General features: G+C 34.7%; 1 protein-coding gene across 4 annotated transcripts in view; it reads right to left on the bottom strand.

Annotated features, from left to right (window-relative positions):
• Window positions 1-17,149, bottom strand: part of DENND4C (DENN/MADD domain containing 4C) — a 119,650-nt gene that overhangs the window by 64,266 nt on the left and 38,235 nt on the right. For all 4 annotated transcript variants that reach the window (XM_010857067.1, XM_010857070.1, XM_010857069.1 and 1 more), the window contains exons 6-12: window positions 14,598-14,836; window positions 13,755-13,821; window positions 12,637-12,695; window positions 11,579-11,723; window positions 8,335-8,510; window positions 1,131-1,231; window positions 340-558 (exon numbers count right to left, since the gene is read on the bottom strand). In XM_010857067.1, the coding sequence (XP_010855369.1) occupies window positions 340-558; window positions 1,131-1,231; window positions 8,335-8,510; window positions 11,579-11,723; window positions 12,637-12,695; window positions 13,755-13,821; window positions 14,598-14,836 (1,006 nt within the window). The remainder of the gene's footprint in view (window positions 1-339; window positions 559-1,130; window positions 1,232-8,334; window positions 8,511-11,578; window positions 11,724-12,636; window positions 12,696-13,754; window positions 13,822-14,597; window positions 14,837-17,149) is intronic.

The following is a 17,149-nucleotide window of genomic DNA, read 5'->3' as shown; positions in this document are numbered from 1 at the left end:
TATAAGGTCAAAAATTATATAAAGCTGAGAAAACACCTAAAAGCAAATGACCAGCTTCATTCTACTGAGATAACTGGTCACAGAATACTATAAATATAAGCAACATCTTTGACATTTCATAATTAAACACCTCCAATTTCAAATTTCTCAGGAAGAAAAATAAGGTATAAAAGTCAAAAGAAATTCTATTCATAGAACTAGATTACAAATACACAGAAGATCACCATATTTTAATATAAATTTCTAAGATCTTATATAGTAAATACTTCTTGGCAGTACTACCAAAGAGAAAATTTTTTCATTTCAATAAAAAGTATTTATATTTTCAATGCTACTTACCCTGTCGGTCAAACAATGAATCAGCAGCTGTAGCTTTATTTGAAGGAGCCTCTGTGATTGGTCTGAGATATGTTCTGTAGCCCTTTAAAATCGATGCCATAAAGCGCAAAAATGCCTCTTGAATTTCCATCTCAAGTTGTGTCATCTTCTTTTGCCAAGAGAAATCTGCTTCAATTGGAGTCATCTCAATTGCTGAACCTTCTTGAGTTTTTCGGTGAACTGACAAATGAAGAAAGAGAAATAAATGACATTAATACATAATGTTATACATACATAATAACTCAACAATTAAGGGAACTGTCAAAATAGAGCCCATGGCTTCTTGAAACTCCTCTCCGCATTAGTGTGAAGGGTTCACTGGCAGAGGCTCACAGGGAGGCACAGAGAGCACGCTCAGACACCAGGAACCACATAGTAATCTCTCACTACTGGAATTTGTTTTGCAATGAGACTCCCATTAAACACAGCAAAACTACGTTTAAATTTAACAAGAATTCTTTTATATACATTCTTTCATTAAAAATATCCCTTCTTATAGTTAGGGAGTTTGGGATTGACATGTACACACCGCAATATTTAAAATGGATAATGAACAAGGACCTATTGTATAGCACAGGGAAATCTGCTCAAAGTTATGTGGCAGCCTGGATGGGAGGAGAATTTGGGGGAGAATGATACATGTATGGCTGAGTCCCTCTGCTGTTCACCTGAAACTGTCACAATATTGTTAATCAGCTATACTTCAATATAAAATGAAAAGTTTAAAAAAAACTCCTTTTCCTCACATTTACCTGAGAATAGCTGGGGATACAATTTCTTCAAGGTGCTAATCAGATTTTTGCATGGCTTTTTGGGAAGCTGCTTCCAGTTCATGTTCTTCTTTTCATCTGATCTATTAAATAACAACATAATTAATAAAGTCTGTTATAATCTGTCTTTACTTAAACAAAATTCTTATGTCAAACTAAAAAAGAAGATGGAAAGGGTATTTATACTGACGTTACAATTTAAGAGTCTGCATTCTTCAATGATCACTTAAATGATCACTTAAATTCTTGAGTGATTTCCAAGAAGTTCTCTTCATTTCAATCAACCTCAGCCAAATTTGGTCATCTCATTCTAACCCTCCAACACAGACTTTCATTAACTGGAGTCATGAATATAACACAAGTCTTGTTTCAAAGTTACATTTTAGAATTATAATATTTTAAGTGTTAAACTTAACTGACTTGAGACTTAAAAGTACCTATTAGAAGCAAATCTCAACAAATATCAGAGTCAGTAACATACAGTCTATATGTTACAAACAGTCACAAACTCTACAAAGATGAAAGCACTATGTGCCAACTATGAGCTGGAGCTAATGCTATATCACTTACCAATATCAATGCTAGAATCTTAAATTCTTAGGTATATATTTCAGGGATATTTTTGAGTATATTAACCATATATTCAAAGAAATATGCATAATAATGATCATAGAGGCTTTGTCCGTACTTTAAAATTTAACTGCAATCTAAATAGCCATCAACACTGGTAAATACTGAAAACAAAGTAAAGCTACATGTATCAACATAGAAATGCTCACAGAAAATGCTAAGGGAAACAGCAAATCAGAAAACTGTACACAGAGGGATGGTATAGGGAGGAAGGAGGAAGGAGGGTTCAGGATAGGGAACACATGTATACCTGTGGCGGATTCATTTTGATATATGGCAAAACCAATACAATATTGTAAAGTTAAAAAATAAAAATACAATTAAAAAAAAAAAGAAAACTGTACAAACGTAAAAACTTTTAAAGCATGCAAAACAAAACATCATTTATACTAGTATAAGTATAATGTGTATTGGTGGAATCTGGACTCTTAGTGGAAGATTCATGCAAATTATTTACATTATTCTCTATAATTCTTTGGTATCTAGAACATTTCATAATTGTATAATTAAACATTCAAAACTATTTTGTAAATAGTGTTTTGATCTACAGAAATTATACAGAAGTTATTTAAGCCTGGGCAAAATTAACAATCTCTATTATTTTATTCAGAATAGCAAATAAAATGGGGTAAATCTTTGAGTTACAACTTCAAAATAACTTCCAAAGCACCACAATATATGCAACCTTGAAGTAACTTTTTTAGGGATAGTTACTAAAAAATAACAAAATGTGTACTACAAGAAATATTTAGTGCTTGCCAAGTAGTTCATTGTTTCCAGGCGATAAGTAAATCTAAATGTCCACAGTGGAGATCGATCAAGTAGGTGCACTAAGAGGATATGGAGCTCACTTTCTCCCATCAATACATCAGAAAATACACTGACACGTGGAACAATTCTCATGAAAAACTAACTGAAAACTGGCAGGTGAACTACTGTACCACTAAGGCAATAAGACAGATACACACGGAAGGAAAGAAAAGTGATTTGATTTGGGACCTGTGTCCATGGAGGGGACTCAGAGGAAAAAGAAGATTATAAGGTGGACACCCACCCAGGGGAGGGAGCAGTGAGAGTCAAATGCAGGGCACCCCAGTCCAGGAATCCTATGCAGGGGAGACAAGCCTGTTTGGAGAACTGCTGGGACTAACAAGAGGTAAAAGAAAAACAAATTTTTCAAAATGGAAACCGTTTAAGAGCTCTCAAGAATAACATTAAATGTACCAATATTCACCTTATAGGGAGGGGTACCAGAAAACAGAAGAGGGGGTCAAAAATGTATTTAAGTAGATTATAGCTTAAAAACTCCCCAAACCTGAGAAAAGAAACATATCCAGATAAAGGAAGCACAGAGGATCCCAAACAAGGTGAACCCAAACAGACCCACATCAAGAGATACCATACTTAAAATGGCAGAAGTTAAAAGTAAACAGTAAATTCTAAAGGCAGAAAAAGAAAAACAGACACTCTGAACAGACCAATCACTAGTACTAAACTTGAATTTGCAATTTAAAAAATTCCCAGAAAACAAAGTCCAGGACCAGGCAGTTCCTCAGGAAAATTCTACCAAACTTCTCTTTCTAACAGTACTGCAAATTATTAAAGAGGATGAAACACTCTCAAATTCATCACCACCAATACCCTGTTATCAAATCCAGACAAAGGCACTACAAAAAAGACAATTACAGGCCAATATCTTTGAATATAGATGCAAAAATTCTCATCAAAATATTAGCAAATCAAATCCAACAATATATAAAAAGGATCATACACCACAATAAAGTTGGACTTACTCTAGCAACAGAAGGATGGTTAAATATAAAGAAATCAATCAACGTGACACACCACATTAACAAAAGGAGAGGAAAACCACGTGATCATTTCAACGGACACTGTAAAAGCAAATGACAAAATTCAACCACCACCATAAAAACTCTCAATGAAGTGGCTACAGAGGGAACAAATCTCAACATAATTAAGGCCATATATGACAATTCACAGCTAACATCATATTCAATGGTGAAAAGCTGACATCCTTCCTGTTAAATTAAGCATCCAAATTGGAAGGGAAGATGTCAAACTGTTACTCTTTATAGATGACAGGATACTTTATATAGAAAACCCTAGAAGTACAACACAGATGAACTTACCTACAAAACAGGAAGAGATTCACAGACACAGAGAACAGACTGGTGGTTGACAAAGGGGAACAGGGGAGGGAGACAGATGGACTGGGAGTTTGGGGATGGAAGATGCAAACTATTACATTCAGAATGGATAAACAAACCCTAATGTACAGCACAGGGAACTGTATTCAGTATCCTGTGATATACCATAGTGGAAAAGAATATTAAAAAATAATGTATGTATGTGTGTGTATCACTGAGTCATTATACTGTACAGCAGAAGCTGGCACAACATTGTAAATCAACTCTACTTCAATTAAAAAAAAATTTTGAAGAAAATCCTAAAGTCTCCACACAAAGATTATTAGAACTAATAAATGAATTCAGCAAGCTTGCAGGATACAAGATTAATAGACAGAAATCTATTGCTTTTCTATACAGCAATAATGAATTATCAGAAAGTTTTTAAAATAAATCCCATTTAAAGCTGTATCAAAAAGAATAAAATATCCAGAAATAAACTTAACCAAGAATATGAAAGACCTCTGAAAAGTCATGGAAGGAAAGTGGAGATGATACAAAATGGAAAAATATCTCTTGCTCTTCTTGAACTGGAAGAATTAATATCACTAAAATGGTCATATTACTCAAAGTAATCTACAGATTTAATACAACCCCATCAAAATATTCATAACATTTTTCACAGAAATAGAATAAGTAATCCTAAAATTCATGAACAACTACAAAAGACCTCAAATTACCAAAGCAATCCTGAGGAGAAAGAACAAAGCTGAAAGTATCACATCCCCAATTTCTACTGTACTACAAAGTTACAGTGGTCAAAACAGCAAAAACAAAACAAAACAAAACACAGCAACAGCACATTTTATGTCTGGCAAAACACCAGACACATAGATAACTGAACTACACAGAAAGCCCAGAAATAAACCCATGCATCTACAATCTATTAATCTACGATAAAGGAGGCAAGATTTACAATGAAGAAAAGATAGTTTTTTCAAATATTGGTGCTGGGAAAACTGGAGAGCTACAGGTAGAACAAATGAGATTAGAACATTCCCTCACACCAAATATCCAAACAAATTCACAACAGATTAAAGACCTAAACATATGACCTGAAACCATAAAACTCTAAGACAAAGAGAACAAAGGCAAGACACCCTTTGACATAAGTCACAGCAGTATTTTTAGCATCACTCCCCTAACGCAAAATAAAGGCAAAAATAAACAAATGAGAACTAAGTAAACTTAAAAGCTTTTGAACAGCAAAGGAAATCATCAACAAATCAAAATGATAACCTATGGAATAGAAGAAAATATCTGCAAATGATGTGACCAACAAGGAATTAACACCCAAAACATCTCATACAACTCAGTATCAAAAAAGCAAACAATACAACTCATTATCAGCTCATACAACTTATTATCAAAAAAGCAAACAATGCAATAAAAAAAATGGGCAGAAAGAACTCAAGAGACATTTTTTCCAACTACATACAGATAGCTAACAGGCACATGAAAAGATGCTCAATATCACTAATTACTACAGAAGTGAAAGTCAAAACAATTTTGAGATGTCACCTCCTATCTGTCAGAATGGCTATTATCAAAAAGAAGACAAATAAATGCTGGTGATGATGTAGAGAAAAGAGGACACTCATACGCTGTTGGTGGAAATGTAAATTGGTAGTGGCACTATGGAAAAAAGTATGGAGGTTCCTCAAAAAACTAAAAATAGAATTACCATATGACCCAGCAAATCCACTCCTGGGTATATGTCCAGAAAAAAAGAAAACACTAATTTAAAAAGATATATGCACCCCATTATTCATAGCAGCACTATTTACAACTGCCAAAACACGGAAGCAACCTGTGTCCATCAACGGATAAATGAATAAAAATTATTAACAGACTGGTTCCAAATAGGGTAAGGAGTACGTCAAGGCTGTATATTGTCACCCTGCTTATTTAACTTATATGAAGAGTACATCATGAGAACGCTGGGCTGGAAGAAGCATAAGCCAGAATCAAGACTGCCAGGAGAAATATCAATAACTTCGGATATCCAGATGACATCACCCTTACGGTAGAAAGCAAAGAAGAACTAAAGAGCCTCCTGATGAAAGTGAAAGAGGAGAGTGACAAAGTTGGCTTGAAACTCAACATTCAGAAAACGAAGATCATGGCATCTGGTCCCATTACTTCATGGCAAATAGATGGGGAAACAATGGAAACAGTAACAGACTTTATTTTGGGGGTCTCCAAAATCACTGCAGATGGTGACTGCAGCCATGAAATTAAAAAATGCTTGCTCCCTGGAAGAAAAGTGATAACCAACCTAGACAGCATATTAAAAAGCAGAGACATTACTTTACCAACAAAGGTTCGTCTAGTCAAAGCTTTGGTTTTCCAGTAGTCATGTATGGACATGAGAGTTGGACTATAAAGAAAGCTGAGCACCGAAGAATCGATGCTTTTGAACTGTGGTACTGGAGAAGACTGCTGAGAGTCCTTTGGGACTGCAAGGAGGTCTAAACCAGTCCATCCTAATGGCAACAGTCCTGAATATTCAGATTGATGCTGAACCTGAAGCTCTAATAGTCTGGCCGCCTGATGCAAAGAACTAACTCATTGGAAAAGACCCTGATGCTGGGAAGGATTGAAGACAGGAGGAGAAGGGGACGACAGAAGATGAGACAGTTGAATAGCATCATGGACTCAATGGACAATGAGTTTAAGCAAGCTCCGGGAGTTGGTGATGGACAGGAAAGCCTGGCATGCTGCAGTTCATGGGGTCGCAGAGTCGGACACAACCGAGTGACTGAACTGAACAGACTGGTAAAAAAAAGAGTGAGATTCTGCCATTTGCAGCATCATGGATGGTCTAGAGAATATTATGCCTAGTAAAATGAGTCAGACAAAGATAAATACTATGTGATATCATTTATATGTAGAATCTAAATACAAAACAAAAAAAAACTGAACACAGCAAAACACACTCACATTTATAGAAAACAAACTAACGGTTACCAGTAGAGAGAAAAAAGGGGAGAGGGGCAAGATAAGGGTATAGGATTAAAAGACACAAACTACTATATACAAAATAAATAAGCAACAAGGATATACTGTATAGCAAGGGTCCTCAACCTCTGAGCCTTAGACAGGTACTTTAATGGCAGTATTAGATTAGAAATAAAGTGTACAATAAATGTAATGTTGCTCAAATCATCCCCTAGCCACTCCACCCACCCCCAGTCCATGGAAAAATTATCTTCCAAGAAACTGGTCCCTGGTACCACCCAGTTTGGGGACCACTGCTGTACAGCACAAGGAATTATAGCCATTAGCTTTTAGTAACTTTTATTGATTCCAATAAATTTTTATAAGCTATAAAAATACTATATCACTATGCTGTACACCTGAAAATGGTGTAATATTGTAAATCAACTATACTTCAATTCTTAAAAAGTATTGAAAGCTCAAATAAACAAACGTATGGAGCTACAACAATACCACAATTACAGTTTTCAAAATACAATGGTAGATTCATTTCAAAATTATTTTTTAAGGTACATCAAATGTTTTCTTCCTTCCTTAAGTTATTCTTTGGGTTGATGCAAGCCTATTTTCCCCAGCCAATTCTACTGCTGTAACCACTGAAGTCTCATCCCAAATTCTTCCTCTATTCATTTTCTACCAATATCAAACAGGAAAGAATAAAAGCACTCCAGGATCTGGAATCTGTCACTTACACTAAGGAACTTTCATTATTTACTGCTCTTTCCCACTTTGTTGTTGCTGTTTTTGGGCGATGGGATGTGGAGGGAGCGCCTAAACATCCATCTAGAACTGGATGGATGAAGCTGCTTTTACGAGTGTGGTACTCTACTCTCTGAACCCTCAGTTATACCACTGCCATACAAATTTATCACATCTGTAAACACAAACTGTGACTGATTTTTAGTATCAATTTCTCTACAATCCCTGTAAAATTCAAATCTCGAACTGAGGCAACAGCATAATATTACCCTATATTGTGACCGAGGTCACTATGTTGTGACTTACACATGGGTTCTGAATTAAACCTAGATATCACAGCTCTTGAGCTCTGAAAGCAGGGTTTACCCTTTTTCTTTTTAAGAATCCATATTATCTTCTGATAAACATAAACATCTCCTGCCTACTGTTAAGATTATTATCCAATATAAACTATTATAATACTGAACACATTGAATCTTTTTCAAACCACATAACATTCTAGGATTCTGATACCTGTCCTGATTGAGAATCACTGAATTGAAGACATATTAACAACTTTTAAAAGTAGCAATTTGTATATGCTTTCAAAGAGCTATAATTACATGTGGAGAAAAATATAAAGGGAGATAATATAAAAAGAACCAACTTACAGATATAACATGTTTGTATCCAAGTCAATGCAAACAACATCTTGTGGTGGGTCATGAAGATCAAAATACCTTGAGTCAACTCCAACTATAAATGGTAAAGGTGCACTGAGCACTGCCGCCAGTAAAAGAGGACAAAGGGGAATATATGGGCACTGCCACTGAAATGGAAAGATCATCTGGGAAAAAAGTTTTAAAAAATTAACCAACTTTTAAATTTGCAATGAGAATTACGTAATTAACTAATATTACAGAAAGGGACCGTTAAAAAACAGCTAAAGTCTAGTTTCTTTCACTTTAAACTTCATTCCAAAATATAAATGACTATAAAACATTACAGGTTAATCCTATGAACCAATATGATTAAAACCTTTAGACATGACAATGATCATAAGCACAATTAAAATGCTAACAGCTCTTTGAACGTTAATTCTAATGTCTATAGAAAATCCACATTCCTATTTTATGGAGAAAGTGAGAGGAAAAAATTGATGGAAATTTTATAAAACAAATTCATGATTTTTAACTGATGCATTTCATCCATCTATTAAATTTCAAGATAACCTCTGATTAAAATTCAACTAAGAACATCAAAATGAAACAAAAAATTTAATCAATTATCTCAGGAATAGTAACAGTCAACTAAAAATTTCAACAAAAAATTTTCCTAACTGCCCAAATAAACACAAAATGATCCACTTCAACCAATATTAAAATTTTAATCACTGATGACAAAATCTTTCCTCTATTATAAAAATCTTTGTAATCTTTCAAGGTCTAGTTCAATTGTCACCTTACACATCATTATTCACCCAAATAATTACCTATAGCATTTACTACCTCTGCCAATTATTCCAGATGATTACATAGAATTGGAATTTTGTCTTCAATCATTTACTTGCTTTCTGGCAACTGAGCACTTAACATGTACCAAAAACTGTTCTACACTGATGGGGCTATAATGGTGTATAAAACAAAGATCCATACCCTCATGAAGTTTATAGTACAGCATAAGAGTCAGCAAACTTTTTCTGTAAAATATACAGAATATTTTATGGCTTGCAAACCATAATGCGTCTGTCACAAATAACTCTGCCTTCATGTATGAAAGCAGAGGAAATATATAAATAAACAGCCTATGTTACAGTAAAACATATTTATGAAAAACAAACGGCAGCCAGGATTTGACTCAAACACCTGGTCTAGCAGGAAGAGAGAAAACAAAAAGAAGACATAATAAACAGACTATATGCCATGTGAGAGAGTGCTAAGTGCTATGAGGGAAAAAAAAAAAACAGTAAAGCCAAGAAAAAGGTACTAGAGTTTAGAACAGTAGAGAAGAAAGAGGCAAAGTAGGCTAACAGGCCAAACAGGGTAGGCCTCATTAAGAAAGAGACACTGGGCTGAAACTTGAAGGTGGTGAGGGATTTAGTCAAGGCGATACCTAGGAGAAGAGCACTTTGAAGGAAAGGAACAGTCAGGGCAAAGACGGTATGGTGTGAGGATTGCCTAATATGCTCCAGGGGTAGCACAGGCCAGCGCAGCTGGAGCAGAGTGAGCAAAAGGGAGAGAAGTCAAAAATGAGATCAGAGAGCAGAGGGGCAGAACTGCTTGCAAGGGACCTTGCAAGGACTCCAGATTTCCTCCAGTGAAAACTGACTGCCTTCCATTCAACAAAAGGTACGTTACACCTCCAACTATGTAAGAAATTGCAGAATAAAACTACTGAACAACAAAATACAACATCCTTATCTTCATCTTTGACTTTTGCAGCACAATCAAAAATACAGTCAATTTCACAAAAATACTCACTGGTTCCACCAATTCTTGCTATAGTGAAGTGAAGTCACTCAGTCGTGTCCGATTCTTTGCGACCCCATGGACTGTAGCTTTCCAGGCTCCTCTGTCCATGGGATTTTCCAGGCAATAGTTCTGGAGTGGATTGCCATTTCCTTCTCCAGGGGATCTTCCCAACCCAGGGATCAAACCCAGGTCTACCACATTGTAGACAGATGCTTTACTATATGAGCCATAAGGGAGGGCTCCATTAACTCTTCAATATTCTTTGATATTAAAATCATTCTCCTTTTGCAGAATTTATCCTGTCACCATTCTTTTCAATTTTCTTCTCTTTAAATAAGTTGCCTTACTATCAAATCCTCATTTATCAATAGTCTTACAAGCAACATCAGTTACATAAATTTCAAGCAATCTTGCATTTTATTAAGATTTCCAAGTTCACATTGCAAGAGACTAAACTACAAAGATTCAGACAGAGGGCAGTAGATAATCCCTAAAGTTTTATAGGAAGGAATATTTGAGTGGGAACTTCCTAAAACTAGTCAGTTCATTAACAAATATTTTCATGTTATAACTACTTTTGCTTTCACATGCAACTGGGGAGGTTTGGAATAATCAGTATATAACTAGGATCTTTGCCCCCTATGAACCATCTCAAATAGTTATTAGTGTTTTCAGTCCTAGCAGCATTTCTTTGACCAGATTAAGATCTTGGAGACATATCCCATTTGTTGATTCAACAAGTATTTACTGAGTGTTTACTCCATGGTATTAACTGTAATAAGTGCTGAGGACATAGGAGTGAAAAAGAGACCTAGATCCTTACCTCCATGACAGTAAAATGGGGAAGGGAAGAGAGGAGAGTCTACCATTTTAAATTAAACAAATAATGGAAGATAGAGAAATGGAACATCCAAAATTCAACATTATGGACCTATAAAGCCCTAATGATCAGACCTCTTTCTAATTGCAATGGGATGCCATCAAGAGGTTTTAAAACAGGAGAGGACTTAAATTTTTATTTATGCTTTTCACAATAGCAAAGCATTTGTACATTATTCAATTTTACAATCACCTAGATTTTCCTGTATGTTACTGGCCACAATGATCAAAGGCTCAAATTGGGAGAAATTAGTCATGCCCACAATTTTAGGGCAGCTGAAATTGACTAGAGCTTCTCATTTAATACAGTAAGCTTCATTCACAAGTTCTATTTTTATGTAATCATATAGCTTCTCTGAAGAACTCCAAGATATGAAAAATCAGAAACTAAAATTTTCTCTCAATACAAATTACTTTTTTTCTTTATATTATCTCTTTGCCACCCTATTACATTTATGTTAAACATTTAGTGGTAATTTCCAAGTTGCTTTCATTGAAGGAAATTTTCCTTCAGAGTAAAAATTCTCTCAAGAATTCTGTACTAAAAAGAAAATTCTATACTTACAGCTACAACAGCTTCAGCTACTCCAGTCAACACAGCTGGCCTCAGAGAATGCAGCAAAATCTTACTCTCAAGTAAAACAAAGAGCAGGAGTGTTGCACAATTCTCAGGACCCAGATTCATTAACAAGGTGCTAAAGTTAGCTCCACTAGAAAAGGAGAGAAAAGATTATGAACTATTTCACCAAAAGGTATTAAGATTTGCTTATTAAATTATTTTCTGAATATTTATAAATTGAGAATATAATATTAGCCTCAAGTCCTGATTTAGGACCTGATTTAGTTTTTATCACTGAAAAGTAGCAAAGTTAATGAGATGGTGTAACAGAATGATTCAAATTCATCCTTCAAAAACAAAGAGGCATGTATCAGGAAAGATCTTCCTAAAGAACAGCTGTTTGAGCTGAGCTCAAAAGAAAGAAGGTAGGGGTGAAGGTAGGGGTTCCTGGGGAGACAACATTTGCAAAGTTCCTGAGGCAAGAAAAACCATCTGCCATGTTCAAGGAATTGAAATAAACATATTGTGACTAAAGCATAGGGAAGGAAGGGGTGAATACAGTAAGAGATTACGCCCCAAATAAAAATATTTGCATTCTCCCAACAATTTTATACTAGCATTCTCAAAAAGACACACTGCAATGTGAATAAAAAACTGAAGAACAAGAGCAAAAGGGTGCCAATTAAGAGGTTCATAATGAAATAGTTCAGGTAAAAGACCACGCGAAGCCTGGACTAGCAATGCAGACGAAGAGAAGCTAATAGATTCAAGACATTTTAGGAGGTAAAGTCAGTTCACCTGAAATATTTAGTAATAAACTGGATATGGGGACGGGAGATGAGAGGAAGAGGGAAATACTCCCTACATCCAATTTTTCAACTCTGAGTGTTTCATTTTTAAAATGGTGAATGACCCCTGCCATCCAACCAGCTATCAAACTTAGAAACATTAAGGCTATTCTCAGTTTGTAAAAACAGCACAGCTCTATTATACTAACTCTTAAAATATTTTAAAGCATTCTGATCCAAGTGAATAAATGTATTATTTTATATACTATTAATTACCTTAGTGGTAAAGGTGTAGAAACTGGTTGTGATAATATTAATGCATCATGGACTGATAGCTTAAAAAAAGAAAAAAAAAATGATAAATTAACGAAGCCAGTTTTGAAACCTAAATATTTATTATCAAGGGTAAAATGGAAAACTGTTTATTATGCAGACTGACACAGTTTTGGAACCATGTACTAAAATATAAAACAACAGTATTTACTTAGAAGTATATAGTTCTTTAAAATTAAATGATCAAATCAAATGAATTTTGATTCAGTCAGTCAATGAAAATACCCCTGTGTAAAAAAAGTAACTGCTTTTTAAAAGCCTTATATGTATTTACTCTATATTTGGCAACTACTTAATATGTATTAATATTTGCTGAACTAAAATACATTCAAGATTAACAATACCTGACTGGAATCCTATATAAGGTTGGTAACTATCTTAGAAAAAATGTTTAAACAGCTTGCCTCTATAGATCAGAGCTACTCAAAGTGCCAGTCTACAAACTATTATCGGTCTAGGAAGAAATAGTATATATAGAGAAAGTGATTTAGAAACCTTTATGGCAATTTGACATTGCTCTCATATCCAATTACATTATCAGTGAACTTGTGTCTTTGGACAGGGTATAGACCTGTTCATGTCTATACTGACTGACTATGTCACAAGCTATATGCTTATATAGGTCTGCCATCACCTGGAAATAAAAAAGAAACTGGTCCTTTAACAAAGACAGTTTGAGTACTATTACAGACAACTTTACTTATGCCCTCCAACCATAACTGATTTCACATTTAATATTTATTAAGTCATTCTCATATTAAAAACTTGCCCTCAACATAATTCTGGGTTTTATGTTATTAAAATCAGCTACATAAATTTAGGCCACAAATGGACCAGTGATGATGTCATGAACAAGTATTATAATTATTACAATTCTGTATACCCTAAATTCAAAAAAATAGTACAAAAGAGTATTCACTAAAGATACAAAATATAAAAATTCAAGGACTTAATGGATGCATCTTGCTCTGCCTCAAACCCAAAGGGCCACAGAGTCCACACTGCAATGACTGGAATGAATATATGCAGCGCTCCCCTCAAACATATTCTTTTTTTATTACCTGTACCAGGATTCTCGGTCTTTGAGGTGAAGGAAAAGGGATGTTTTGCATAAAATGTGAAATGTGCCTAGAAAAAAATTTTGAAATAAAGACAATTACTTTTCTAAAATACTTCAAGGATTTTACAGATCTTAAATATAATTTATCATCCCAGATTTGACAAAGCCATTTACCTAAAACTTAATAAACAAAAGTCAATGTGCCATTAGAAAAGATATGACTTTAAAAAGACAGTGACTCCACATCTATTTTTCTGGCTCACAAAACATTTCCATGACAGAGAGATTTACAAATTGAAGGGAAAACATGTAGAGGTCAGTGAACACTAAAACCAAAACCTTACTTTAGTATCAATCAAAGAAATTGAAAGTGAAGTCGCTCAGTCCTGTCCGACTCTTTTTGACCCCACGGACTGTAGCCTACCAGGCTCCTCCCATCCATGGGATTTTCCAGGCAAGAGTACTGGTACCTCACCCCTAACTTCTACATCCGTTTAGAGATTTTTTAACTTGAAATGGTCATTTGGGTTGGTTTGGGTATGTGTGCATCAACAGCTACTTTTCTCTTGGTTATTCGAGAATGAGCAGGAAGAACACACACAGTGCAACGTGTATGTTTCTTCCTTAGATGAATTCTCACATTTTTATGTGATCATTCTCACCACCACTCCTCAGTTTTAAATTCGAAGTCAGGGATTCTGTGAAGAAGAGAGCAAGTAAAAAGTAGGATGATTGTGATTCTCCTTCCCTTTCAACTCTTTATGCTTAAAGTTAGGTAAACAATGAAATGTACATATATACATCCAATTTTTCCATCAGACACCCTTCAAATCATTATACATACTTCTCAATGGGAAGAGGATGTGGTCCAGACACAGAAAGTTTGTAGATAAACATGAGAAATTTTCTAAAAGCTTCAAAAAAAGGCCAGTGCGAGAGTAAACAAATGCATTTGTTCGAATTGATGGATTTAGAGACCATTTTTCTCTCCACAGGTGTCAACAGGCCCAGGTGCATAAGCTGTTTTTCTGTCAGAAGTTCTCGAGAGTAAGGCTCGTAAAACTGGATTGCAGCTCCATATACCTACAGAGTAAAAGAATTTCATGATAAAATTTGAGTGTTTTTTAAAACTTAATTTCTCTTTCTCTATTCCAAAAGAAATATTTGCTTAGAGTACATATGACAGATAAATGAAAAAAAAAAAAATCTGAAGCACTGCTGATGGGAATATAAAATGGTTGCAGCTATGGTGGAAAACAGTTGGCAGCTCCTCCAAAAGTTAAACAATTACCATATGATTCACCTACGTATATACCCAAAACAATCGAAAGCAGGGACTCAAATATTTGTACACAGCATTATTCACAATAACCAAAAAAATGGAAACAACCCAAACGTCCACCAACAAATGAACAGATACACAAAATGTGGTACAGTCATCCTTCAGTATTCAAGGGTGGTTGATTCCAGAACCCCAGCGGACACCAAGATCCATGAATGCTCAAGTTCCTTATACAAATGTATGAGTAGTACAATCAGCCCTCCAGATCCACAGGTTTGGCATCCATAGATACAGTGGGCTGACTGTATATACATTCATGAAAAGAAGGGAAGTGAAAAGCAAAGGGGAAAAGGAAAGATACACCAATTTGAATACAGTCATATACTCATATGTATTATTCATCCCTAACAAGGAATCAAATTCTGAAAAATACTGCAACATAGACAAACCTTGACAACATTATGCTAAGTGAAACAAGCCAGACACAGGAAGACAAATATTCTATGATTCCATTTACATACGCTACCTAGAATAGACAAACTGGTAGAGACAGATAGTAGAAAAGAGGGACATACGGTAGGATTAGAAGAAGCTTCTGTTTCAAGTGATGAAAAAGTTCTGAAAATGGATAAGTGATACTTTTATAAGTCTTGTAACTGAAAATAGATAAATGACACTTTAATAAATCTTCTAACACTCTATATATATGTGTGTAGGTATATACATGTGTATATATGCCATATTTATGTCTGTGTGAGTTATATCATATTTATCCTTTAATTTACAGATACAAACAACACTCTCGGATACAATTATTTCAAAGTCATCTCAAGGGTTTTTAACAAGCAATATGACAAAAGCATCTCAAAGAGGCTCTGTTGTTCTCTACTAGTCAAGGTATATTTGGTAATTCAAGTGTTTGAAGATCTTTAAAAATTCATTTATACTTACTGCTTTCAAAGTGAGAAACTATAAATGATTATTAAGCTAGAAAGCTTACTTGTAAGCAATCCAGTCAATGCAGTATTGGCCTTCATTCACTGAGTATTTTACTATGTTCCAGACACTGTGCTGGACACTTAACCTCATCTATCATCTTACAGTGGTTGAAAACATGACGGCTGCTCATGGACACAGATGCATTTTTGTTTGCCTCACAAAAGTCAGCCTCTGTCAGTTACACTTTTCAATAAAATTGTGTATTCTATCAAATATCCTATGAAAGGTTTCAATTTTTAAATTTCCACTGATCTGTAGTTTTATTTACTTTCTATTTCCTAATTGTTTTGCCATTTCTTTTTTATTTTAAATGATTATTCTTTGTCATTATTACTATTTACAACATGTTTTGAGTTTTTGGAACCTACAAATATACATGTGCTTTAGAGAATATATACATTCATTTCTCCTGGGATATGCTCAGGTGTGTAACTGTTGGGCCACAGAGTTCTCTCTTATCCTGTTGATAACGTAGAAGTTCTTTAAATATTCTGAATACAAGACCTTTGTGGAACACATACTGTATCACATTACTTTCTCCTTTTCCACCTTTTTTCCATTTTCACCTTCTTAATGGTACCTTTGAACGAACAGGTGTCCTTAACTTCAATAAGGTCCTATTATTCACCTTTTCTTTCATGGCTAGTGCTATGTCTCTCCTTTCTGGGGGCTTTTGTCTTTGGTATTCCATGGTTTTACTATAACATGAAAATAAGTGGTTCTACATATATATATATATATATATATTTTTTTTTTTTTTCTCCTTAAGATTCAGAGTACATCTTTCACCTGAAAACTCAATTTTTCATCAACCCTGGAAAACTCTCAATCAACCATTAGCTCTTAAAATGCTGCCTCTCCTCTTTCTAATCTCTCCTTCTGGATTATTAAGTATCTATTGGTCTTTTTGATTCTATTCTCTACACTTTAAAACTCCTTTTATGTTTTCCTGTGCCACGTTTGAGGTTAACTTATTTTCCACTTCATTAATTCTTCCTTCATGCATGACTTACCTGCTGTTTAAGCCACTGATTAAATTTTTAGTTTTAAGGATCATATTTTGCATTTCTAGACACTTCTTTTTCCAACTTGTCTACTCATTTTTCAAAATATCC

Source organism: Bison bison, unplaced genomic scaffold (genome assembly GCF_000754665.1).
Source record: "Bison bison bison isolate TAMUID 2011002044 unplaced genomic scaffold, Bison_UMD1.0 scf7180017864376, whole genome shotgun sequence".
NCBI classification, from domain to species: Eukaryota; Metazoa; Chordata; class Mammalia; order Artiodactyla; family Bovidae; genus Bison; species Bison bison.
The sequence above is the reverse complement of the archived record's forward strand: the minus strand, read 5'-3'. Positions and strand labels throughout refer to the sequence as shown.